The sequence below is a fragment of the Podarcis cretensis genome (genome assembly GCF_951804945.1).
Source record: "Podarcis cretensis genome assembly, chromosome: 6".
Taxonomy (NCBI): domain Eukaryota; kingdom Metazoa; phylum Chordata; class Lepidosauria; order Squamata; family Lacertidae; genus Podarcis; species Podarcis cretensis.
Window position 1 is genome coordinate 64,621,070 of NC_137175.1, and position 27,743 is coordinate 64,648,812.

At 41.1% G+C, this 27,743-nt stretch overlaps 1 protein-coding gene across 2 annotated transcripts; it reads right to left on the reverse strand.

Annotated features, from left to right (window-relative positions):
* Nucleotides 1-915: 915 nt before the first annotated feature.
* Nucleotides 916-25,586, reverse strand: SERBP1 (SERPINE1 mRNA binding protein 1). 2 transcript variants are annotated; one of them, XM_079982043.1, is made up of 10 exons: nt 25,064-25,586; nt 16,376-16,529; nt 14,433-14,579; nt 14,224-14,319; nt 13,404-13,478; nt 11,463-11,640; nt 9,542-9,589; nt 7,899-8,072; nt 5,835-5,873; nt 916-3,848 (listed from the first exon to the last, which is right to left on the reverse strand). In XM_079982043.1, the coding sequence occupies exons 1-10, from the start codon at nt 25,479-25,481 to the stop codon at nt 3,792-3,794; spliced, it is 1,386 nt and encodes a 461-aa protein (XP_079838169.1). In that variant the 5' UTR covers nt 25,482-25,586; the 3' UTR covers nt 916-3,791. The 2 variants fall into 2 exon arrangements, with proteins under 2 accessions (XP_079838169.1, XP_079838170.1); XM_079982044.1 differs by having other exon boundaries at nt 14,224-14,295; nt 25,064-25,585.
* Between the last annotated feature and the right edge of the window lie 2,157 nt (nt 25,587-27,743).

A 27,743-nucleotide genomic window follows, 5' to 3' on the forward strand; every position in this document is an offset into this window, starting at 1 on the left:
CCCTCTGCTTGCCAAGCAACAGAGTCTGTTCCCACACACTTAAGAATCAAACATGTGGTGGCTGCAATACTATTATACTAGCTCCACTTCTGATTTTCAACCAAGGCACTTATTAAATTATGAGTTAGCTCGCTTTTTAAAAAAATTGACCTTTAACTGTTATTTGTACCCTCCCAACTTTAGTTTTTTTTAACCCAACAAACGAGTTTTGCATATTTAACAGCTCTCCAGGAGGCAGCAAGAGCTAACAGATTGTATTTCTAAACGGTTCTCATTCACCCCTTCTGCACTGTGTTTCTGAGATGTAAACAGAGCTCAAAAGTTATCCAGCATTCTTTAACTTGTTTTTGTTTATGCCTTCCCTTATGCATTGCTAAGTCTCAAGACATGCCACCCCCACCCCCCCCAGCTTACAACAAATTACAAAACTGAGCCAAGGCCAAGTGTTTACAGGTGCAATTACGAAATAAAAGCCTAAACTGGTGGAAGCAGTGACAAACGCAATGAACCTGAAATCACAGGCAAGAAGTGAAATAATGCTTATTGTAAGAGTGAAGACAACCAATGCATCCCTTTTAGAGCTGCTGCCCCCCCCCCAATCTACATAGCTCTTAGTGGCTTTTCTAAAGCTTCAACTGGATTGCGTCAAGAAGTAGTGCAGGACCCCGGGTAGCCAACAGTTCTCTTCAGTGCACCGCAAACCTTGTGAATTAGGATAGATGTTCTGCCCATGTCTGCTGAAAAGCAACAATAAACCGTCACCATACAGTGATCTGTGCATTTTCCAAGACCACACAAACCTGCAAAAAGGCAGCTGCCTCACTACAATTTATTTTCTTATTTCGGTTCACACCCCAACTAGTATTCAGCTGAAGGTGAATGCGTATCTATACTCTGAGCACTCAAGACAGCCAGAAGCATCAGTCCTGCTTTTATTAAGTCAACAGGTATGGTATGCAAGTGAATCTCATCGGGCAAGATGTAATCAACCATTAGATGTAGCACCCATCCAACAGAAAGACGATGTATATTCACAACAGACATAGTTTTGATCCTTAGGGTTACCTTAGAAGGTCTTGTGCTCTTTTTCTTTTTCCCTTTTACTAATTTGGTTAACTTCTCTGCCTGTCAGTTGACACAAGATGAACTTTCATGCTCAAACATTAAAATAAGTCAATTAATTCATATTCAACTGACCCATATTTTTTAAGAGAGGCATCACCTCTAAATGCAGTGGTGCAACAGCAGGATAAGCAAGCAGGAGAAAATGAGGTCAAATTTGTTAATAGCTAATACTAGAATTAGAATGTACAGGTAGGTATTTTGCCAAACCTGCTGCTGATGGATCCACAAGGGCACCATCCTGTGGGAAAAAGATTTAGGGGCTTGTAGGCCAGAAATCAAGTAAGAAGCCCGACATTAGAGGCATTCATAATGCCTACCTTCCATTACGTTTTTATAAAAGAGCATGAAAATAAACCTGTATTTAACACGCACCAATATTAAAGAGAAAAAAATTCACAGCTTGACACAAATTAAGAACACAGCTATTAAAAGAACAGCAAATGGGTCGTCTTTAAAAAGCCTTCCTATGCCTGTTCTATATTACATATATGCTATATGAAGAAGAAAGCATGTGTCAAGTATCAAATTGGCATGGCATGGGATGTGTGGCTTTCAGGAATAACATGTATAAAAGGGCTATGGTTTGGGGTGGTAAAAGTCATTATTAGCCTGGAAAGGGGAAAGGGGGGGATATAAAGAACAGCAAAAAAACTATTCAGTAAGCATGTCTTTGGGGACCAGAATACTTGCACAGTGGTTATATGAAAATGCTCTTTAAGGATACAGACAACATCCACTATTTTCCAACATATTCTGAACTATGAGATGAGGAGGGGCAGGGAACAAAGAACTACTGAAAACCTATGTACCTGTTGACGCAAGAAATTTGACTACCTCCAAAGTGGGATATTTCCATGCTAAACACCAAGAAAACTTTGAAAGAATGCTTAGCATTTTTAACAACCACCCTCCTAGGGGCAAAATCGATTTCATACAGTTAAAAATGTGATTATTTTTTCTTCTTCTTCCTCCTGGCTGCAATGATGAATTTGAGTGTACCAGAAGTCCGATAAAATACAGTAACCTTTGCTTATGTAAACAAATGTTCATTAAAAAATCATTCAGATAATGCAAGCCAACTGAACACTGCAATTGTTGAGTTTATATTCAGCTGTCCAATACTGTTGCCCATCCTGTGGCTTTAAAAAAAATAGGGCATCACCGTTAAGCTTTCTACCTAAGAAACCCATGAATGCTACACACACTCCTCAAAGTGTCAAAACCTTAAATAGATGGGTTATTTCCTGCTCTAGCCTCCTAACAAAAGTTGCAGACAAAAACCCTAAGTAGTCCTTTTTATTATTTGCTGTTCAAGTCCTTTTGTGTTTTGAAAGTGGTAACATTCCTGTTCACAGGGATTAAGTTAAACTATTAAGAAAATTCTACAGTGGAAGGAGAACTTCTTACAATCGCCCTCTGAAAAGAAAACATTCACTTGTCAGCTAGCAGAGACCAGGAGCTGAAGCAGCAAGAGCAAAAATCCACATCTCAATTAGGTGGAGAGGTTTTGGTTTCTGTCCCACGGAGACCACAGCCGTCCCACTTTGATGCTCTTTGTTCTCCAACTTACACAAGTCAAGTAATCCTCCTCCCAAGTAGCACACAGTGCCCTTTGGTTTCTTCTTTAGGCCCAGGGTTGCATCTAATAGAAGTGTTTGAATGCATCCAGCACAGGTGCATTTTTTGTGTAGATATACTGCACTGCCAGACAAATATCAAATGTAGTTTAAACGAACTGTATTAGAAATAGATGCCGCTCCCCAACCTCCCATGTTTTGAAAAAAAAAGTTGCTCCAGTCTACAAAGTATTTTTGGTAGCAACAATATTAACAAGTTTAAACAAAGTTTACCAAACAAACAACTAGTTTTGTTGAAGAAAAAAAGGGAGTAAGATAAAAGAGGTGTATATGAGAGGTGTAACACCGAGTTTTTTTAAATGGCTTAGACCAATTATCCAAACAGAGCTGCTGGATTCATAAGAAGGTATTTGAGTAAAAACCAATGTGCTTTGACTATTTTTCAAGTATCTGATATCAATTTTGTATAAAGACTTTGAATACACAAACTACCAAAGATAGAAGAAAATTGACTTTTCCAAGTTTGAATTTAAGTATTAAAAACTTAAAATACTTCAGAAGTTAGTATTCCACACAGTACTAACAATTTTCCAAATTATTTTTGTACATATCCCAGCTGACTGTGGACTGAAAACAATCTGCTAAGCAGTATTAAAAGAGTGTGCAAGAGTTAAATTGTTTGTAGTTCGGGGAAAAACATCTAAAAACCTAACTTAAAAAAATAAAAACAAATGAAGTGAAAGCTTTAACTGGTACACACTGTTCACACCTATATTTCAAGTTTGGAAACGCATATTTTCAAGCAGCAATACAAAAAAGTATCCATGAAGAATGCATAATTTCTGAAAAAAATTATGAAAACATCCCTGCTACCATTACATTTCTAAATACAAAACTGACTACCATATTGTTGCTTCTGTGTAGCAAGAGAAGTTCATTTTCAAAACAGGTAAAATTCAGTCTTCAGGTGTGAATGGTATGAATGAGAGTCCCCTTTTTAATTTCTTAAGTTGTTTTTAGGATCCTTAAGCATGCAAGCCTTGTAGAGGAGGGCCCAACAAGGGGCAGGGTTGGCTTAGGGCATCCAGTTTAGGACAGAGCTGGGAAAGCTTCTGGGTCATCAACATCAGGAGCAGAAGCACTTGACTGAAAGAAAAACAGAATGTACGTTATCTGGAGAGTCCACGTAACCATTTTCGTTTGCGGCATTCCGTAAGGTAACAGAACATTCACATTGAATTAATACACTGAATTAGGGCCTGGCTGTAATGATGAACTGGATGAGGGTCAACAAACTGAAGCTTAATTTAGACAAGGCTCAGACACTGTTAGTGGGTGGTTGTCTTGTCTGGCTGAGCGGTGTGCAGCCTGCTCTAGATATCCGGTGCCATCACAGGTGGCATGGAGTGCCTTTCATCAGTTTAGGTTGGTGGCCCAACTATGACCCTATCTGGCCTGGAACAACCCAGCTACAATAATCTATGCTCTGTTAACCTCAGTATATGATCGCTTTACATGGGGCTGCCTTTGAACACTGTTTGGAAACTACTGCTAGTGCAGAATGTAGCTACCCGATTGCTGAACAGGCTCATGGCAAACTGATCATAGAACACTGAACTTGGCACAACTGTACTGGCTGCCTCTAAGTTTCCAGGCCCCATTCAAAGTGCTAGTTTTGACCTATAAATCCTTATATGGCGCAGAACCTTGAAATATTTTGGAACCCCCCTCCCAATATAAACCTACCAGGCCTTGATCTTCTTGGTGCCTTCTCTGAGCTTACGTCAGATACTTTGTAGACAATTATGTGCACTCATACACAAGTCCAGTACAAGAAAATATTGAACTGGGATTTTAAATTCTATTCTGTTGTCATGTTTAGTAGTATGGAACCATACGTAATGCAGACTTGAAGTGTGTGCTCTAGTTATTATGTACATTTGTATCACACCTCTCTTCCATCATGGTACTCAGCATACTGTATATAGGATTTCCAGTCAGTCTCCAGCCAGGCACTGACCAGACCCAGACTTGCTTAGCTTCAAGCAAGGGGGTTGCATCATTTACCTTCAGACCATACCTGTACACAAACAACTTTTCAGTTGTAGAAGGAGAAAGAGGCATGAGCGCAGGTGATTTGGTGTTAAATGGAAAATCCATCACTGGCAAGAATATTTACACCTGTGTCCATGATACAATTGAATCTATGCTTCTCTCTCAGCACAAACACTGATCTGATAGTAAGGATGCCAAGTCCTGTTTATGTGGGAGCTGTATACTTTAATTCTACACATGTATCTTTTGTCTTCAGCTCAGTAACATCTTAATATAAACCAACCCCAAATGAAATTTGCAATATGATACAGCTCACTTGCTTTGACAATGACTTTCAAGCTTTGATCTGCTTCACATTAAAACACTGCAACACTCCATTTATAAAATCCATTTCTGGAGATAGTGTGCAGAAAAATGGATTCTTAGAACCCATGTAACTATAGTAAATTATAGTAAATTATGAAGTCTTGCCTACGTCCACATAAGGACAGAGTTTCATCCGGATGTTACTTCTAAGTCAACCTGCATATGTAAATGCTATGTTATGTTGTATGCTGATGGTAAACAGGTATCTTCATTTTAGATGACATTAAGAAACCCCAATAGCCTAGATTCCAAGAACAATTCCAAGAATGGAGGGAAACTGTTACTGTGGGTTTTGTGATCTGTCTAAATTTTAAAAAACAATACCTTAATAACATCATGGTTACAGTTACAGTGTTTCTATTTTATACCCAATACAACCTCAAACAGCGCTGACATGCAAGCATTACAGAAACGGAGACATGTCAAAGCTGGGGGGAAAATCCAGGAGGATCAAAAAATGGTTGTGATCTATAAATGCTATGGGCAAGCAAATAAAAATGTGAAAGCAGGTTGCCGTTTTTAACCAAACAACAAACACAAATTAAGAGTATCAAAATGCATGCAAATAACACTTTAACCAGAAATTCTGATAAGCGTTACATATGATTTAATTCATCCTTAACACTGACTTTCACCAATGAAAAATGTCTGACCAGGAATAAGGCTACAATTGTATACACATCCTGAGAGATTTATAAACAAGTCACCAACCTGGCTGGGTGTGTGGATCACATCAAACTCCTTAACCAACTAGAAGGAAACACAGTCAAGACACAAATATTAGTGTGGATCTGCACATTCATAATGAGCAAAATCACAAAACAGAAATGCTGGATTCTCAATTAGTTCTACTGGAAAAGCCTTTCAAAAAGAGAAATCCAGCAACTGAATTCATAGTGAAAATAGACTACTCTCTCTCTCTCTCTCTTTTTAAGCACATTAAAGCCAATAAAGAAAAATATTCGGCCGGCTGGCCGAAATATTGGGAATTAATAGAAAAAATTGGAGACAAATGGAGGTTGCAGAGCTTGGAGAAACTAAAGAATAAGGTGCAAGATTGGTTACATTACGCCCAAATCCAAGAGGTTTTTAAATTGGACAAAAAGATAGGATTCCAGGTGGAGAAGTCGAAATTAGAGACAGAACTGTTGGAACCAAAGACTAAGGTACTTTCGAGAATGTATAACTTGCTGCTTAAATGGAACACACAGGATGAGACTGTTAAATCAGCCATGATAAAATGGGCTCAGGATATAGGGTATAACATTATGTTTGAGGACTGGGAAAGGTTATGGACCACCGGAATAAAATTCACGGCATGTAATGCTTTGAAGGAGAATATTATGAAAATGATATATAGGTGGTACATGACCCCAGTCAAGCTTGCAAAAATATATCACCTGTCTGACAATAAATGTTGGAAATGTAGAGAGGCTGAGGGGACATTCTTTCAACTCTGGTGGACATGCCCTAAAGTGAAAGCCTTCTGGGAAATGATCTATAATGAACTAAAAAAGGTATTTAAATATACCTTTGTTAAGAAACCGGAGGCTTTCCTCTTGGGCATTGTCGGCCAGAAAGTGTTAAAGAAGGATAGAAGCTTTTTTATGTATGCGACAACAGCAGCAAGAATACTCATTGCAAAGTACTGGAAGACACAAGACTTGCCCACACTGGAAGAGTGGCAGACCCAATTGATAGACTATATGGAACTGGCTGAAATGACTGGCAGAATCCGAGACTTGGGAGAAGAAACAATGGAAGAGGACTGGAAGAAGTTTAAGGATTATCTACAAAAATATTATAAGTTGTATGAATGTTAAGTATTTGCACGATTTAGAAAATACCAGCTCCAGCAAATAGGCTTTGTAAAATAGAAATAAGGTAATAATTTGCTGACATTCTGATTATAAATAACGCAGGGTAAGGAGACGCGAGGAAGTCCAATTAGTTATATAAGAAAAGTTATATTGAATGGTTGGTTATATTTTTCTTTTTTTATTATGTATTTTGAAAATTTAATAAAATATTTATAAAAAAGAAAGAAAGAAAGAAAGAAAGAAAGAAAGAAAGAAAGAAAAATATTCCCGCTTATGATCGAGAAATCACTGGAGTATCAATTGCTGTTTGCAAGCTGTGGTACCCACCCAGCATATTTGGGAACTTCATGTTTTGCATGAGAAATAGGCATAATTAAGTTGCATCCAAAGTGTGCAAAGACAACACATGCAATATACATGGTAACATCATGAGCATGTCTACATTTTGTCAAGAAAACAATGTCTTAAATCCAAATTTGTATGAGGGTGCTTCTGCTCAGTCTAGAGGGTGTTTCAGTCCCTTCCTTCTAGCTATATCCCTTAGTATTTCACAAAGATAAAAGATTCCATGAAAGAGTTTTCAGTCATGCACATGTGGGGAAAAGCTTAAGTAACACCCAAAGTACTTGCAGAAGTGTCTACTGTTCAGACAGGTGATTTGGATTCAAGCCTGTGTCAACTTTCAAACTCATGGTGGCAAACTAATGTATTCTGCACACGCACACATGGATTAAAGCCACCAATATTAAAATAAGTACCACCTCTTAAACTAAATTTTTGCTCCACTACAAAGGGCACAGGTGTAAAGGGAAAGACTAGGAGGATAGATCTATGTGTAATATTATGGCAACTTGCTCGGCAGCAGCTTAGTCGCTGAAACCTGCTCATGTTGTTTTTAAGTACCATCAACAGGTATACAAAAAACCTCTTTCGTTTAAATAGAAAGAACTGTTACCTTGTCAGTTCTGCTTCCACGATTAGCTCTTCCCCCGCGTCCACGTCCTCCTCTTCCACCTCTGCCACCACGCCCAGGACGACCAAGATCTCCAAAATTGATTTCCAGCTGAGATGTGATATCATTTGCTGGCTTGCGGAAGTGATGATCCATTGCAGAGTCTTCAGCATGAGACTAAAATGAAAATAAGAAAGTCAGGACCACCACTGAAAAGGTATTTTCACTAAATACCAGATACAACCCAGAATGCAACACTGGGTGTGGGGGAGGGGGGATTACAGCACTCAAACATCACTTGTATGAAATGCTGGTCAAAAACTGCCACAAATGGCCCCAGCCCTTTTGACTACAGGAAGGACAGCCAAGAGCAAAAGCAGAATGTAGCACATGTACACCTAAGCACAGTGTGCTTTCATTTATTGTTTGCTTATTTAGCTGAATGCTGGAACTATATCAATATACAGAAAATATTTACCAAATTCCAGGTATTGGTACTTATTCATCTCTATTTTAGCATTCAGTAGCTAGTAAGAGATATGATTGTATCCAAAACATGCAGAAAAAATTGCAGAGGTGGGATGGTGGAATCCAGTAGAAGCCGCCATATTAGGTAAATCGTACCCAAGCCTGCCTCACCCTCTGCAAACCACCTTGAATTTCAGAAGTGATGCAGAGAAAATTGCTCAGAAGCCTCAAAATCAAAATATTGCCTGCCACTTAATTAAAATTTCCTATTCAACACATCTCTATTAACTGGAAAGGCTTCTACAAGCTAGAACAGGCTTCTGGGTGCCAACCATCAGGTGACAGGCAGAGTGTACTTTTTAAAGTCACTGTCTCCTGGAGCGCCCCATATCCTGCAAACATCTATGTTTAGCCTCAACCAGACCTATACTGACCTTGCTGCTCTCAGCTTCTGCTTATCAGTTAGGCTTGTGTTACTGAAGTGTCCTCCTATGGCAGAGGTGGAGAATGCTTGGATCTTTAAATTTAATCCCTAAAATAAGACTGCATATACCTGCTAGTGTATTACTGCATCCAAACTGCCAGGCAATGAACTTTAGTATACAGATCACAGAACAGAGATCAACTGAGAGACAAAACTTACTTGACTGGACAGTAAAAGCAGTGAACACAATGGGACTTTCTCCTTTATGTTGGCTCCTCACTTACAACACAGCCAACAGCTGTCTCAGGCATGGAACCTGTTTCCCATGGCCATGACTGGGGAACGTGTAATAAAAAGGTGCTGCCCTAGACCTACAAAGTGAGGCATAGGCTGGCCTCTTGCCCCTGTGGAGAGCATCCAGCGCCACTGGCAGGCTGCACCACCTGATTCCCAGGAAGAACTTCATGGCAAGAGGCAGACCAACCTGGCCCCATCCATCAGGCAGCCAAAGAGCAGCTGCTCCAAAGCCCTTTCCTCTCCATTCCTTGCTCCTTTCGCAAGACAGCTATTATATAAAGAACCTGTCCACAGGTTCCCTGTCCTACCTTTTATTTTATTTGTTGGCATTTACAGACTGCTCTTCACCATGCAGGAAATATATTCATATATTCACTCACTCACACAACTTAGAAAAATGTAATGCTTTAAAACTGTTTAAGAACAACATCAACATTACCACATATAGTGTTCGTACCTCATTGGATTCCATCTGACTCCCTTGCATCTCTGTCACCCCCTTTGTCTGATGCAAATTGTATGTCGATACACAAGGAGAGAAAAAAGTACATGAGAATTTGTATATTAAAATAACACGCTCTATGATTCAAGGTAGGTGAACCCAATAGGATACAAGTGACTAAACAAGTGGACAGAGCAAAAGCAGTAAGCAGATTTTAATATGCAACTAGAAAATTTGGGCAAAATCCAACATCACATCAGCAAATGCAACATTTCCCTTTCCTCTCCTCCTGTACACTGCCAATCTGTTCCAGGGGTCCCCCAGCCCTCCGGAGCATATTTTAGGAGCACATAGAAGCCTGTTATTAATTTCAGGCTTGCACATGACCCTAAGGGTTATGAGCTTTTTATTGTTTTTTGCAACATCAACACCAATTAAGTGTTGAGAAACCATTAGTGGGAGGGGGGGAGCTGAACAATGGATCACATTAGAATACAATGGAGTGAATAACTGAATCTGGCAAATGGGTCTGATGTTATCTCCTATATGGAACAAGTTTGAAAAGAGGGTGGGGCCAATCACCTGACTCAATTGCCAGAATGATGTCGGATGACCTTTTCTGACCAGTTTGTGCAATCAACCTGTACAGCAGATGCAGCTAACAAAGCACTTTTCAAAGTGCTTCACAATACCAGACAATCAGCTGATCTGCAGTACCTACAAGCCAGATTTTTACCAGCCTCACACCTGACATCATGTATGACACAAAGTGTAGGGCAAGTGGGTGTCGCTTGGCCAAATATGGAGGACTGGCAGGCTTAATCAGGTCCCTACATTGGAGGTTTCTTACCCATGGATTAAAGTAGTAATCTTTAGTTAGTCTTAAAGAAGCTGAACAACTGTAAAATACATTTAAAGGCTGCAATTCCAAGCAAACCTAACCAGGAGTAAGCCTCAACACAGTGGGAATTACCTCCAAGTAAATATGCAATGGATTTTTCAGTTAGGTGTCCATTATTTCCCACATTTATGTGCCTTAGCCAATATTCCAAAATCAGAGAGAACTGGTGGTAAAAATAAGTGTAAACTCCAAGCCATTGGAATTAAAATTCCAAGTCATTTTGCAAGTATCACCTCATCTGCATAAGCATAAAATTAATCACATTGAAATTTCTGACAGGAAGCTACTACAGTTGAATACATTTCACCAGGTACTGAGAGTTGGACAAGCAGAGCCTAGGTCAACTAAAAGCACCTTTTCCCTTGACACTGCGAGCTCTCTGTGGACTTATAAAATGGTGTCTGTGGTGCATGCTTGAATTACTCATCAGAAGTGGTACCATAATAGAATGAAGTATCCCACACATGAATTCTGCATTTTTGAGTGTGCCCTAGGATTCAGGTTTCAATAAATTATGGATACAATCAACATCCCAGTGGTAAACCTCCCACCGAATTCAGCAGAGCTGGAATGCGTATTTTCATCTAGACATTGAATGCCCACACACCAATAACTGAAAGGTTTACTAAGCTTGACCTATGTTGGAGACTTTACCAGATAGCAGCTGTGTCTCCATGGTTTTCTCTCAAAGAGAGAAAACTTCTAGCCTTTCTAGCAAAGGCTAGAAACATTTGTTTCAAAGTGATTAAAACAGGACTGGTTTCTGCACATGGTAAAGGCAAAACATCTGCTATAGAGAATGTAAATATTGATAGGATACCTTAAACTACTTACTCTTAAAGGTGTGAGTAAAATGAAAACATCAGATAGCACAGTTAGTAGAGTATAGACTCTTAATCTCAGGGTTGCGAGTTCGAGTCCTATGTTGGGCAAGATTCCTGCACTGTGGGGGGTTGGACTGGATAACCTTTGTGGTTCCTTCCAACTCTACAATTCAGTGATTCCATGAAGACAAGATAATCCAGAAAAACCCACCTCCTCACTCTTTGACTTATGAAGAACAAAACCTTTTTTCCATTGTCCATCAGCACCTTCATTTGGTTTACGGATGTTGAATTCAACTTTTGCACGATCTTTATTTTGAATAGCTTTCCATTCATCCAGAGTCATTTCCTTAGGACCTTCTTCCTTGACTTCTTCTACTTCATTCTCTCTGAAATAAGTTTACAATGGTGGAAACTCATTTCATAGTCTTTGTCACACTCAGAATGGTGAAGTCTCAATATCGGAATGCTGGAAGCAACCAGGAAGGCCACACTTCTAGAATTTATTGTTCACACAAAAAGCTGTACTTTAATGGATGTTCTTTTCAATTCAGACAAAATACTGTGCTATTGGAAATCACTTGACCTCATAAACTCTGGCTTCATGACAAGTTGCTTTAATCCAAGTGTGCAACACATTGCTGATAACTAAAAGCTGGCAGCTAAAGATGGTCACCTTATATGTATTTTAGCAGACCACAGAGATAGGACAGTTCTGCTTAATTCCTCCTTACCAGTCCTTCTTCAGCAATTACAAAGCAATTGTTTCTCCCAACAGATACAACACCTTAACAGTTTTCAATGGTTTGCCTCCCGCCCCCTCCAATCATGTCATGACAGCTTGCCATATGGAGAAAGACAAGTTAAAGCACAGACTGTATGTCTTATGTACATCAGCCCTAAGGCATTCCCCAAAAGCAAGATTTTGCACAACAGCTTCAAATGCTGATTCTCCCAGAGGCATTATGACTTAACTGATATATCAGTATATCAATTTCATTGCCATATCTATTTTGGGAGAAAAAAATAAGGAAAATGGCTTCAAAACTTTACCAGCAACAATGAGCAACATCCTATGTGCAAAACAAAATGGAAACCTGTCTGAAGAGGTTACATCAATGATCAGCTGTGAACCTCCTGACTTAAAAAATGAATCAAGTTGTTTCATTCATGACCTCTGGTAAGGGCTCACAATTAAAGTTAGAATGTTAAATGAAATCCCAGTTTATACTTGTAACCAAGAATAAAAGACTGATTCCCAAAGTAAGTATTGCCTGAAAGCTCCCAAAGTACATGCATGGGCCAGGTTCACATGTAGGACTTCCAAATAATGGCACTGCATGATTGTGCTGAGTTATCTACAGCACAACAGCCACTTAAACAAGGCATGTGGGCTTCCTATGCTGCTGAAAGAGCTTTTCCACTCTAAAAGTTCAAGCCAGTAAGTATAGTTATCTGCATCAATGCCCATCGGTCTATAATAGTCCTGCACCTAAGTACCACCTTCACTCCCCATTTCTCATCCAATTTTACGATTTTACACAGCACTTCTGTGACGTGTCAAAACGAAGCGGCAAATTCATGCCAAGCCACTATGCAAGAAAGAAATTTTTAGCTAGCTCAAAATGCCAGCAGGTTATTCAGCATCATTGTACAAAGGCTCAAATAGGAAGGTTGAAATCCAACACTTTGTGGATTGCATGCACAACAGGGCTCCCTCGCCCTTTCATCATGCAGTTCCACAAACCTGCTCTGGAAGGTCCTTTACTGTCGTTTATGGACACCACCGGATTCCATCCTACAACCTTATTTACACACACAATCCTGTAGGTTTTGAAGTAGCTACTTTTTAGCTAGTACCAACGTTGGATTTCACAGTTTATCACTGACAATTCAAGAGCAGAGCTTCTCAACTAGACTCACCATTTCACAAGTTTAGATTTATGAGGATTTTAAGCTAAAATTCCACTTAAGCATCTCGACCTGAGTCTGCCAATCATGTAACAAAGGAAACTTAAACAAGTAAACAGATTTTCTTGTTTTTAAAAGAAAAACTTTATACAAAAAACAATCAACCACCTCCTTTTGACATGAAAGGAGCCTGGCAACCTCATAAATGATCAAACAAGGATTCTGGCAATATAATACTTACTTATTCTCTGAGTCGGCGGGTGGATGCTCCTCCCCCTCTGGTGTTTCCTCTGTCACATTTGATTGATCCAAATCACTGGAATTAAAGATAGTTTAAAAATATATGATGCTTCATATGAGCACTGCCTACCCGCCTGATACCTGATATTCAATGACCTAAAAATTATACCAAAGCTTACAGTGGAACTTCAAAGAATATTCACTCCCCAATATAAACACTGCCCCACCATCAAACCCCAAGTCTGCTTTACTAGGTGTGTTGCTGACAAAAGTATGGGTGATTCTCTATGCCAACAGAGGCAAATTTGGGATCTAGAATTATAATTTCAAATTTAGAAAAATGCTTGCTTTATGCTATACTGCTGCATTATGATGACCCTTCAGGAAAGCACAGAGGCAGGATGCGCGCGCGCACGCACACACACACACTGATAAAGGGAAATGATCCTGCAGTAAGCCAGAAAAATGGGTGGTGCATACGTTAAGGATATCCAACATTAATCATGCTCACGAGACCACCTACTGAAATCAATGAACTGGCATTCCTTAACTCCATTTATTTCAAAAGGCCTATGCAGGCTATGGCTATTAGGTATCACCAAAAATGTTTGAATCAAATTTGAATATGTTTCTTGTAAATCTGCTCTTCTTGGGGAACAGTAAAGAGCTACTCAGGACAATGAAATGGGAAATCCTGTTCCTTTTCACTACCTCTCCTGAATTTTTTCAATCATTATGTGATCTTGCAAACTTAAAATACCCATGGTCTTTTCTTATAATTTAGTTTATTCTGAACAAGTATTTCAATACAAAATACTAACGTTAGTTCATCTTTGACAGTTCCCCAGTTGTGCGATCCACTTCCACCACGCTTGTCCTCATGCTTTAGACCACTGAAATGTGAATGTGAAAGAGAACTAACAAAACTGAGTTAACATAATAGTGTCGGAATACAGATTTTCAAAAGCAAATTTTCAAAGTATTATTCTGATATGAATGCACTTTAAAAAAGAACGAGTTTAAGACTTACGATCTGTCGCTTCCACTATGTCTATCAAATTCACGTTTGCCTCGGGAGTCAAAACCATCTCCTCTGCCCATGCCACGTCCTCTGCCACCACGGCCCCCTCTTCCACCTGGTCCACCACGGCCACGCATAGGACGATCAATAATGGGTCTATTGTAAAATAAAGCGAAATTAGGAATGACACTAGAAACTCTACTTCAACCTTGGCAGTGCTAATAATCATCTTTCTTAATATTATATCAAGTTCTAAAATTATGCTGCAGCTACTTAAGAGCTATTAATGTTATTAGTATCTTTTTCCATTTCCGTATTCACATACTGCCCAACAACAAACGTTCTCTGGTCAATTTAATAGTAATAATTAAAACCACAGATAAAATACAGCATGAAAACATGAACCAGTACAAAGCAATGAAATAAAATAAATAAGAAGCAGAGAGTATTTTAAGTACAGCTGATTTAAAAAGCCTAGGAAAGTAACATTTTTACCTGATACTGAAAAGACCATAAAGTAGGTGTCAGGCAAGTCTCTCTGGTGAAAGCATCAGATAACTGCGGTATCAACAATAAAAAGGTCCACCCACCCCATCTCACTTGGCAGGGTACACAGAAGGCTTGAGAAGATTTTGTTTTATTTATTTAATAAATTGTATACTAATTTTCAAGTGAAGTCCTCTAAGACTTGACTTCTGCATAAAGCCAGAAGATGATCTTAGGCTTCATGCAGTGGTGTGTGCATGAAAAGGCAATTCTTCAGGTACCCTGGCCCCAAGTCATTTATGGCTTTTATGCTTTATACAGACATTCTGAATTGGCCCCAGAAACAAAATGGAAATCAGTGTAGATGGCAAAGCACAAGTGCAGTATGATTATATTCATCAGTTCTTGTCAGTAATCTTCGTCCTATTCTGGACCAGTTGTAGTTTCCATATTGTTTTCAAAGGCAGCCATACATATACAATATTGCAGTAATCCATATGAGAGCCTGCCCAAGTGTTAATAAGAGTGGCTAAGCTATATGCTGAAATACCGTGTTAGAAATTCACGAGGCACAGGTACCATGCCAAGGTCTCTCGATGCTAGGCTGGCAACTGACACCTCTTTCTTAAGCAGGTAAACAGAAGAGCTTAGTTACTGCGTTTATTTCCCACCTTTTCTCCAAGCAATACATGGTTCATGCCACTCCTCAGTTAATCCCTACAACCACCCTGTGAGGTAGGTTAAGAGGCTGTGACTGGCCCAAGGTCACAGTGTGAGCTTCATGACTGAGTGGGGATTTGAACCCTGATCTCCCAGGTCCTAGTCAGACACTCTCAACACTATCACACTGGCTTCCTAGAGGACTTCTGCTATGGGGCAGCTAAAAAAAAATTAAGAAGGTAAATAAATTCAGGGAAAGGATAGAAAAGGAGCTGAAATATTTTCCATGAAGCTTAATTTGTTTTATTCTGGGTTGTTTCATTTGCTGTTTTAATGTGTTGCAAATTGCTTGGATTTCTTTTCTTTAAAAGATAAATGTATAGAAATGACGGTGATAACAGTAATAATAATGTTCATTGTTTGGGGAAAAAAATCATGGTGTTTAGACATCCCGTTGTGGCGACCATAACCTAGGTTTAAGGTGCCATTTGACAATTAGCTTACATATCTGAGTTTCTAACAATGCTGACAAAATGCATTTTGAGCAACCAAGGCTGTATGTTCCTCCAGTGACAGTAGATGATCCAGGAGAACGCTTATACCAAAACTTTGATCCTTTAGGGGGAGCACAATATCCTAAAACAGGTTCATATTAAAATACAAAAGCATGCCACATTAAGACAAATATACCACACTACCCAATTAAAACCCATTATCAGACTAATCAGAGAACACCTTGCTATAACCAGAGGACATCCTGCATACAATTTTCTCTGCCAATCAATCTTAAAATGTTCAGTTCTTACTTATCAACAGAAAATTCTCCTCCTTCACCCTTTTCTTCAGCAGGTTTGTCAAACCTGCGTTCACGAGGAGGCCGTCTCTCTTGCCTCCTCTCAATAGGCTTGCCTTCTCCCTGAGGCTGCTGTTGATCGGGCCTTCTGCCAATTCGCCTTATCCCTAAAATAGAAAGCAATCTGCATCAGTAAGTTATTTAGCTACTTCCACAAAGCAACTGTTATTCTTGAACACACAGCAGAGGAATCCTGTAGAAGACACTAGTTGTTCTAAGGCTTGGAGGTAGTATCATAAAACTACTCCACATAACAAATAAAGATATCCAAATTACAGCCAAGTAACACCTCTGTTGTACTAATGGAAGCTTTCATTTCAAAAATAACCATGTTATTTGAAACTTACACAGCAAAAAATGTGGCAATGTGCCTTTAAAGGTGTGGATGAAGGTTGCACCGTGTAAGGGGCATGGTGGGAATACAATACCAATAGAGCCAGTTGTGAGGGATGAGGAGACTTGTATTCCAACATCATCTAGAAGTCAGCTCACTGGCTACCCCTGCCCAAGCTGATATAAATAGATATGAGATATTGGGTGAGTTTATTCCTTCCTTGGAATGTCAGGAGTTCTAACATTTCAGACAGATTGTTTTGTACACTGAAGCACAGCTGGAAACTAGGAAGTGTGTATAATTTTGCTTTGATAGTTTGATAGCATACAGAACATGATATAGACTATAATAAAGCAGAGAATTGTATGTACCTTGTAGGAAGTAATTTTTCTATATAGAAGATTTATCAAGTTCAAAGAATTACAACACACAACTATCCTGGAAAGACAAGTGCACATCATGCACTGAAATCTGGTATGACACCCCCCACCCCCAAGAAATTAGAAGTTAAATTCATTTGGAGAAACTTGAAAAAGACTACAGAAACTGATGTTTTACCAATGACCTGTAATATTTAGATATTTTTGTATGCAATTAAAACTCAATTAGTATGATTTGTGTCTGTATTTGTTATGCAGACTATTGTTATGAGACCCTCATGGGGTGCATTTTAATCATAGTATTACAGTCTCATAGTATTTTACTATCATAGTATTTTATGCTTTTGAGCATAAAAATGACTGCTTACCATGGAGAATAACATCTGGTCAAACTAATTTTTCAGCTTTTTAATACTACTTCAACCTGTACTCTGGAAAAGTCAAATCTAAGCCCCTAGAAGCATACACTGCCAAACCCCTTCTTTCTGTTTTAAGGAAACCCGTAAGAACATTTTCTTATTTTTAAGCTCCTCTGGTGGCGAAATTGACTAGGGGTGAAGCTGTTTCCAATCTGATCTATCAATGATACCACTCCACAGCCTTATACAAGAGTAAGGAAAGCAGCCATAGTTAGGGAAGGAGAGAACCATCACTCTCCTCATTATGTATGAAAATGTACTGAGTTATTTATTTTGGATGATGGCTTGTGCTGTGGTAGGGTAAGAAAGTTGGACCCATAGCTCCAAAGAAAGAGCTGCTAGAGCAGCAATAAGCCCTACCTTGTGGCCCACTCTGTTCCCTTCTTTAGGAGTGGTTGTGGCAGCACCAACAACTCCCATCATCCCAGACCACACTTCTGGTCACAATGGCTGAGACAAAAAAGCTGTAGTCCACAACATCAGGAGAGCATCTGGTTGGAGGAGGCTGGCTTAAAGACTCTGTGTATCAGCCCCCAAGGTTTCCATTCAAATACAAAATGAAATTTACATTTATGTGTTACAAAGGATTTTCCTCTTGGCACCAAGGGCTGCTGCAAACATTACTACCAATATCATATGCAAAACCAAAAGCCTATACCCCCAATTAACATTAAAATGATACTCTGGAGTAGCTTCCAGAACTCTGTTGAATGCTAAACCCATGTCTTCACTACATGTATGTCAACTTTCTACCTGAGCTCCTGTGCTCAACTTGCACGTAATGCTCAACCATGGTTTATGAAGATAGCTTATTTAACTACTCAGAGATTATTTCAAACCTGGATTCCTGGTTTCAATACATCTTTTAAAGCAACATTAAGTTATGCCATAGTCCTCCTCCCAGCGATGAGAGAGGGAGCTTGTGAGCCCAACACTCTTTTCAGGCTCATTCACATAGCACTAAAATATGGCCTAACATTACATGTGACTGCAATGAACTTTGCTACACTCCAGAAGGTTCCTGTACATCACAGTTAAGAAATGTACGCTACTACCAAAAGGTAGCTAGAAGAGCAGTATTGTTAATGAAAACCAATGGTCAAATTTAATACTTCTTTTAAGCAGAGGAGAAATAAAATCTGCTCTCCCTGAACAGAAATGGGTCACAGGTTCACTCAAGAGGTTGCCACTGGTGACTGGATCTTTTATTATCTATGTCTTGATCAAGTCCACTATTGAGGCTACCTGCTGTGGCTTCAGATTACAGGAAAGGGAATTCTGAACTACCACTGTTATTATACTCCTTCCACATGTTTAGGAATCATGGGGGAAATCCTCCTTGTCTATTCTCCCTGCTCCCTTTCAAACTCCCAAGCAGGTCAAATGTGCTCTCTTCCTAACCCCTGAACTCTGAAAAGATCCCCAGGCAGCTCATCCAGTCCATGTTCTTCCAAAGTCACTGCATGCTAGAATGTGCTCATGTTGCCCTGACAACTGTTGTCTTCTATGCCACTCTGTGGCAGCTTGTCCTGGCTTGTCTATGCAGGCCTAGAACTGCGCTTCTCCTCTACAGAGTCTACTTTAAAATGTGGTGGAGACATAAGCAAGAGTTTTGTCATGACAGTCACACTGGCCTTTGCAGTTGATCTTTGCTTCCAAGTACCTCCAATGAGCAGGGTGAGAAAGCTTTGATTTGTGAGAAGGGGCAGGAATGTTAGCTATCATTAAATTAAGGCTAAAATGGTAAATTCATGGAATTCAAAGTACTATAAATTAGACATGCACTTAAAGCTGTATTTGAATAATTGAATTTTTAAATAAAAAAATAGATGTAGTACCAATTATTCAGATGAAATGCTTTCCTAAAGCAGTATATAGCTTCAGATTACAGTGTAAGTCTGTGGCTCTTTTGCTGCTGTTACATACTTTGTAAAATGCCTTAGTGTGCGGGATATAAAGCTGGAGAAAACAGCAGTAGCAAGACTAGTTAAAACTAGTTTAAGGCAGTTAAAAGGAGCTCTTGTGCCACTGAAGCAGAAGATTTTAAGCTGTGTTTATGGTTGAAATGCTTGTTTGATGGTTATCCAATACTCTCCCCTCTAGTATAACATACACTGAATTACACACAACTGTCACTTAATAATTTGAATAATTTGGGACAAACTTGTGCGCATATCAACAGATCCTTGATCTCAAGGCTGGTCAATGACTGAAATAAACAACTGACTTTTAGAAGACACCTGAAGGCAGCCCTGTACTGGGAAATTTTAACGTCTGGTGTTTTACCATTTTTTACATGTGCTGTAAGCCGCCCAAAGTGGCTGGGGAAACCCAGCCAGATGGGCAGGGTACAAATAATAAAATTATTTTTAGGCCAAAATATCACATTTAAAGCAAACTTTAAAAATAGTCTTATAACACAGGATGAGATTATAGCAGCAAGAGCATGTCAGCAGGATTACTTGCACCACCTAATAGTTGTCCACAGCACTCATATGAGATGAACTCTTCTTCTATCAATGCCAGTTTTGCAGAATGGCTTCAAAATTTCTGAAAAATTATAATCTGTATACAACCCTTATGTTCCACCATTCTTCAAAGGAAGTTTACTGCACGTTTTTTTTAAATTAAGTTTCCCCCTTCAAGTGACAGTATAACAAGGGATCCATAAATTACCATTGCCACTGGCCCCAACAGTCCTCTTGTTCATGAGACACAAACACATTCTTTTGTGTTGAGGAAGGAGAAATTCTCATGTTATGCCAAGCAGGGACCCCTTGCTAACAGTGGAAATCTATGCTGGACTAGATGGGCAATAGGCCTGATCCAGCAAGCTATTGTTATGTTCTTAATATTGATTTTATGTTTGTATCAACTGCACTAATATTTTTTTCCATTTTCAGCATTTGTACTTAGCCTCCCATTTATGGAGACTTTTTAATTGTTTTTAAAATCAGGGCTGTTTTATCCTGTTTCAATTAAAGCTTTTGCAATTTTTTGGTTTTTTCATTTATTTTCAGATTGTTTTTTACATGGGTTGTAAGCCAACCAGGCAATATGTGCACTTAATAAATACAGGGTTCTTTTTTTTTAAAGCAACGACAACAACCCCCCTCCCATTATTGTATCAATGCCCAAGGTAAAATGAGTTATCAGCATGAACAGATTGTTCATCTCTTTGGAAGTTTGATACTCATATGTGAAGAGGAGTGATAATATGCAGATGGGTTCCCCCCCCAAAAAAAACACATCTTTAATTGCTATAACAAAAAAATAGCATAAAAATGGGAGGACATGGCATGGCTTAGGAAAAAGAACTCTGTAAAAACCTAATGGCATAGATTGTTGATGGCACACACCATAACTCTCTCAAGAGAGTAAGCAGGACTGGCCCTGGAAAGGAAATTTGCCCCAAGACTTCCTGAGAACTCCACAGAGACATTTGTGAAGGAATCATTACAGAAATATGTACCCATTAATATATGAAACTTACTTAAAACCATGGGCCTGAAACGGATTTAAGTGCCTTAAAATTTGAAATATTTTATTTCTTGCAATGAGCAGAGCACACATACCCCAGCCAGGTTGGAAATGGACAATGATGTAAGAACTACAGTGGTACCTCGGGTTAAGAACTTAATTCGTTCTGGAGGTCCATTCTTAACCTGAAACTGTTCTTAACCTGAGGTACCACTTTAGCTAATGGGGCCTCCCGTTGCTGCCACCGCCCGATTTCTGTTCTCATCCTGAAGCAAAGTTCTTAACCCGAGGTACTATTTCTGGGTTAGCGAAGTCTGTAACCTGAAGCCTCTGTAACCCGAGGTACCACCGTAATGTCAAAAAAACCTGCCCATATCTCACAAAAAACAAGTCACCTGAGTTTCCTTAACTAAAGCTAAACATTCCACACTCAAAGTTCATGTAAAAATGTGTTCAAGCATGACTGACTCAAAGGGTTGAATCCAGAGTGCTTGGGAATTGAACTCTACACACAAGATGCTCCTCTGCTAGAGAAAGGAGGGAAAAGGCAACATTCCTCCTTATTTATTTATTTTTCAAACTTTCATAAAAATGTATCACAGTAGTACACAACTTATAAAAATAAAATTAGCAAAAAGCATCCACAAAAATGTCACTAGGACATCAATACTATTTGCTTAAAAACAGAAAATTAAGACAGCAGAGGTCTATCTAAACCAGGGGTCAGCAAACTTACTGCGCCTCGGGCTGGTGTCTCCAGTGCCGATCGCGCAGCGGGCGAAGGAGCGCATGCCCATACGTGTGCGCACACCCTACTTCCGGGTCGGAGGAGCACCAGAAATAGCTTGTGCGCATGTGCATGGGCCTCCTCCGACCCAGATGTGCGCTGGAAATAACACTTGCGCACAAGCTATTTCCGGTGCTCCTCCGACCCAGAAGTGGGCAGCCGCGCAGCACAGGTAAGAGCGGGTGGCAGCACCAGGCGTTGCCGCAGGCTGGATAAACGAGTCCCTCGGGCCTTAGTTTGGGGAACCCTGATCTAAACAATAGTTTTCAAAAGACATCTGAAAGAAGGGAGGGATGGTTCCTGCTGAACCTCTACTGTAGAGGTTCCCTCTGTAGCTCCCTGAAAAGCTGCTCCAGAGGGCTGCAAGATCCTCTGGAACCATGAGGGAGGCTGTGGGAAGGGGTGTTTGGAGGCTCCAGTGGATCTCTGTCCCTTTTGTGAATGAAAGAGGTTCTTCCATTCAGTGCATGGGAATATGCATCTAGTTACTTCCTACAAGCACTGGTGATGTATTGACATTAAGTTTTCAGATTCTGCCACTCTATTTTATATATGCCGCTGACAGTCACACAAGACACTGTATCCATATTAACACAGGGTGTAAACTTAAATATTCCAAATCTTGGTTTGCAATGTGTTAATTACAAAATCATCTCCCTTCCCAAGGAACAGCCTTACTTACCATTTGAAACTACTAGTATACAAAAAACCTTTACTTATAAGCACAAAAATCTAAAAGCCACAATAATTTTGAATTTCAAAATTTTACTCTTTACTTTCAGAAGTGTGCAGTTTCAGAACTGCTTTAGAAGTGTTTCAAATTATTATTAAATATATATATTTTCTTGCATTTACATCCTCTGCCTTTATTCCACTGTGAAGCCCAAGGCATCATACATGTGCACAGTCAGTCATCCAGGTACCTCATGTGGCCTCAGACCATTATCACCAACCTAAACATATTTATTGGTTAATCCACTGACCACAGCTAAGTTTTTTCTTAATTCATTGAGCCAATATTTCGCTATAATAATTTAACATCCATTTCAGTTCATTTGCTGTTGCCATTCTACAGTAGCCGGTTTTATTTATTTGTTAATTGTCAAAAAGCCAAGCCTCCCACCAACACCTAACTAAGCCACATGTTACTGCTGCCACTACTCCAATATTCACAAGTCCCCTTTCCCCCTCGTTTTTTTTTTTTTGGCTCAACCTGGTAACTTGATAGTCTAGCTGAAATTTACAAGGTTCTTCAGTTTTCCCTCCCTGCTGAAAGGGAGTCACCACCAGAGTACAGTACAACGGCAAGCTGGTGGTGGGAAGAGAAATTAAGAGCCTCCATAATTGGGCCAACAAGCAGTTTAAAAAGATGAATATGACACAAGGACTAGCAGTTACTGATTACAGCTCAAATGCTTATTTCATAGCATATAAATAATAAATGAAGTGCCTTATTTATCTAGTTCTCAAATGCTTGGGACAGTAGTTATGACATTAGTACACTGTCAATTAACAGATGTCAGAAGTCTGCGCTATTCAAAAATCTTAGCACATGCTTAAGTACTAAAGCAATTTTTGAAAGAAGAACACACTTCATGCTTTTTGCAAATTATTTGTAAGCATAAAGCAGTGAATTAATCACACTAAGTAGCTATTCATTTGTAGCAAGTAATCTGGAAAATGCACACTAGCAGTCCAGTCTTAAGAAAAATGTTACTGCATTAAGTCCAATACACAAAAGGTTTTTTTTAGTGTTTACTTCATCTGTAACCAACTCTTAATTGTTCCCTTTACGTACTTTAGAATGTTGTATATGTCACAACTCAATTATAACTTGACACTTAATTTTTATCATCAAGTTACAGGCCCACGGTTCTCCCTCCTAATGAAAGTACATGGGAAAACAGTGCAACACATGGTTCTTTTTGTCTTATACAGCTTCAGAGAAATAAACCCAAATATCACCATGAAGCTGGGTACCATTTACCAAATGTTCTGAAAATTTAGACATTTACAGCCCAAACCTTTATGTGCCTACTCAGAAATGTCCCACTGAATTCAGTAGGACTTATTCCGCGGTATCTGTAATCTTAATCACATTAAACACGTGGGTTCTTTAATTAGTGCAGAGTGATAGAAAAATATCAATACTTTCTTAGGTTCCAACTTTAAAACAAAAATTTGGTGTGTTCTGCATACTACGCAAGTTACAAAGGGGTGAGAGGTTCACACAGCAGTGCACAGTTCTTAAAAATTTCATCTCAGAACATGTACAACTCATTTGATATCCACATCAGAAAAGCAGTGCAAACACTGAACTAGATAGAGACCTCCATGGCAAATCCTAGTCGCTCTGAACTGGAAATAACACCTACTGAAGTGAAGCTTACGTCCTAATAAGCATACCTAGCATTGGGCGGCATGCCTGCAATTAAAACTTAAGACCTATATTCAAAAAGTGCCTTTCTCACGTTAGCCTGCAAGGCCCAACTTAAAGCACATCAAGGGCTCACTCCATTTTGTCTCTTCCCTCAGCCCCTAGTAGGCGGCAGCAGCAGCAGATAGCTGGAGCCAAGCAACACGCGGGCCACGCACGTGGCCAGGTGCAAATGGGCTAAACTTCATTAGCAGCGGCAATCCAGGACGCTTGCAGCTTGGCAAACCTGAGCCCCTCTCCTCGCAAAAGGCACTCTCCGCTCGCAGGCTTTTTCGCCCTCAAAGAAGCGCCACCATTACAAACACTGGAGGCCCGCCACTAACTTGCCCCCCTTCCCGGGCAAGGCCTAAGTATCCTGACACACACCTGCCCAGCAACCCTCACCTTCCTTCCATGCTTCCCTCCCTCTGAAGAAGTGCAGGGGCCCAGCGAGCCCCCTCCTCTCCCTGTCCCCCCCTCCCATGAGGCGCGCGTTCACACGGCGCCTGGTCGACACGAGGTGGTCGACCCTTGCCTGCACGCAAGGCAATGCGAGCACAGCACCCCAGGCCGCCCTAATAAAGCATGGAGGAAAGGGATCGGGTCCTTTCTAGGAAATCTATCTAGGAAGAGACGGGGGGGGATCCTGCTCCAGCACCACGTGCTGCGTCAAAGGCGGGCCGGGGGCTCTTACTGCGGGCCGGACTCGCTGGGTGACGGGGGGGGGAGGCTGCCTCCGCCCGCGCAAGGGAGACGCTGCCCTGGTTTCTGGGGAGGGAGGCCCTGGCTTCCCCCCTAAAAGGAGGCACCCCTCCCTCCACTTACCTTCCTTCCTGAGGGGCGCGGAGCCAGGCTGCCCGCCGCCGCCGCCATCCTCTCTTCGGTCGCCGGCGCCGCCAGGCCCAGAGGAGGAGGAGGAGGCGAAGGGCGGCAGAGGGTTTTTGCGCTCCTTCTGCGACTCCCTGCGCAGCTGCTTGGCCGCGCTGCCGCTCCCGCCGCCGGAGCCGGGCTGGCCCGACCCGCCGCTTGAGGAGGAGTTGGCTTGGGCCGCCTGCCCGCCGCCACTGCCGCGGCCGCCCTGATGGCCCCCTGCGCCGCCGCCGCCTCCCCCTCCGCCGCCGCTCTCTTTCTTGCGGCTCTCGGCCGCCTGGATCACCTCGAAGGGGTCGGATTCGTCGTCCAAGAGCTGGTCAAAGCGGTTGGTGACGACGCAACCGAAGCCTTCCTGCAGGTGTCCGGGCATGATGGGCCCCTCTCGGTGGGATCCTCCTCCGATGCTGCCCAGGCCCCGGCCCACCCCCTCCGCGCTCGCTTGCTGCCCACACAAGATGGCCGGCCCCCTAAGAAACTCGCTTCTCTTCCGGCGAGAGCGACATCCGGGAAACAGGCGGCAGGAGGCCGCGGGCGCCCGCAAAGGGTCTCGGGAAGCGGAGGCCGGGCCCTCCGACTGCTGGAGTAATCGGCACGCCTCGCGGAGCGGGACCACAATTCCCGGCAGGCACCGCGGCAAGGAGAGACAAGGAGGCAGAGGCGAACATCCCAATGGGTTCCCGCCTCCCCCAAGCCTCAGACTATCCTCTTGGGAGGGGAGCGGGAAAGAGAGCGGCAGGCAGTTCCCCTCTTTCTTAGAAGGAAGCGACAGTGTTTTTAAACAAAAAGCAAAACGTGGGGTGCTCTTCTCTACAAATCAGGCTGAAAACCTGAAAGGTCAATAAGGCTCTTTTCTGCTAACTCAAAAGACTAGTGAGGGGGGATTATTTTTGGATTGCTTCAGCTGTTTTGTTTTTGTGGATATATGTAACACCGCTATAGATACCGTCCGCTGTAATGTGCATGCAGTACAGTAAATGTTTGTGCAAGTGAAGAAGGCAGTGTGCAGATTGCCAGTTTCACTTGCTAGTTTCTGTGCAGAATTCGATCAAGGCTGCAATCCTATAAAATCTTACTTCCAAATCCGCATTAATAGGATTGTAACTACAAATGGCAGCCTTCAGATTCCTGGAAAGAAAGAAAATCAAGTTACGAACTAAAAAAAATGGTAGTAAAATTGTGGTCTCTACTGTATTCAACATGATGCTTGTCACAGGATCTGAAACCAGTATTAAACTGTTCTAGAATTAACAACCATGCTTTGATTCCACGTTTACACATAATCAGGTCACCCATAAGCATGAAAGAAATAGGCGGACGAGGTTAGCCTTAATATCCCATTGGGCAAACAAATTATTTGTTTCTTTAGAGCATTTGTATCCACCCAATGGTTGCCAGAGGGGCTTACATACAATCACTGTGTCTCTTAAACAATGCTGCCCTTCTATTAGAGATCATGCACATCTAAGTATTTGTGGAAGCAACAAATTGACCATGGCAAAAGAAGGTTGCTGCATCATGACAGATTCATCTAGATATATAATGAACTAATTATTAAAGTTTTGTTCCACATGATCTTCCCACATTAGGAAAGGAAGAATAGGAAGCCGCATGTACGTGTTAAAAAAGGTAAAGAACCCCTGACAGTTAAGTCCAGTCGTGAACGACTCTGGAGTTGCGGCGCTTATCTTGCTTTACTGGCCGAGGGAGCCGACGTTTGTCTGCAGACAGTTTTTCAGGGTCATGTGGCCAGCATGACTAAGCCGCTTTATGGCCCGCCTCCACAAGATGTCCAGAGAGGGGCAACAAGAGCGGGCCTTCTCTGTGGTGGCTTCCCATTTGTGGAATGCTCTCTCCAGGGAGACTTGCCTGGTACCTTTGTTACCTTAGGTATGGGTGCCCAGTGGCAATGGGAACAGCTTTGTTAAACATTTATTTCTCTACCAATTTCATATTTTTTGTTAGTGATGCTGGGGGCTTGGGGAAGCCCAACACTGTTTTCATATTTGGGGTTGCTTCCATTTTATTTACAGACGAGCATAAGGACTAAAGCTACTGCCCTGGATTCTCAGATAAATTAACTTAAGGCCATTCAAAAAGAGAAAATGTCCTCATCACTTCTTGTCCCCCGTAGTAATTTCTACCAGTCAAAAAGACAGACCTGACCAAAGACATTTTCTTGCCCTAAGCATAAGACAAGATGCCATCCTCATTCCACCTATGGAAACCAACTGGCACTTTGGGAGAGGAGGGTGGGAGGAAGTATTATTTGTACTTTGATTGAAGTTCAAAAAAATATATAAAATATATTGTCATTTTTTAAAAAGACACCAACTGGATGATTAGCACCCTCTGCATTTACGGGGTACAAGGCAGGATATAGGGCACACAAAGCTCTGTCCTACAGAAGAGGGGAAAACTAGAGGGGGTAGAAGGAATGGCTGGGCAGTCTGCCACTCTCCCTGCACATACCCCAGCACCTGCCCCTGAGGCAACTGCCTCACTCTGCTTAATGGTAGGGCCAACCGTAAGAAAAAGCCTCTCTAGAGGTTGGGCAGCTCTCCTGTACAATGCAAAATGAACCACGGGGTGAGAAGGAGGAGGAGCAGATTGCTCACAGTTGGGCAAAAGTCTT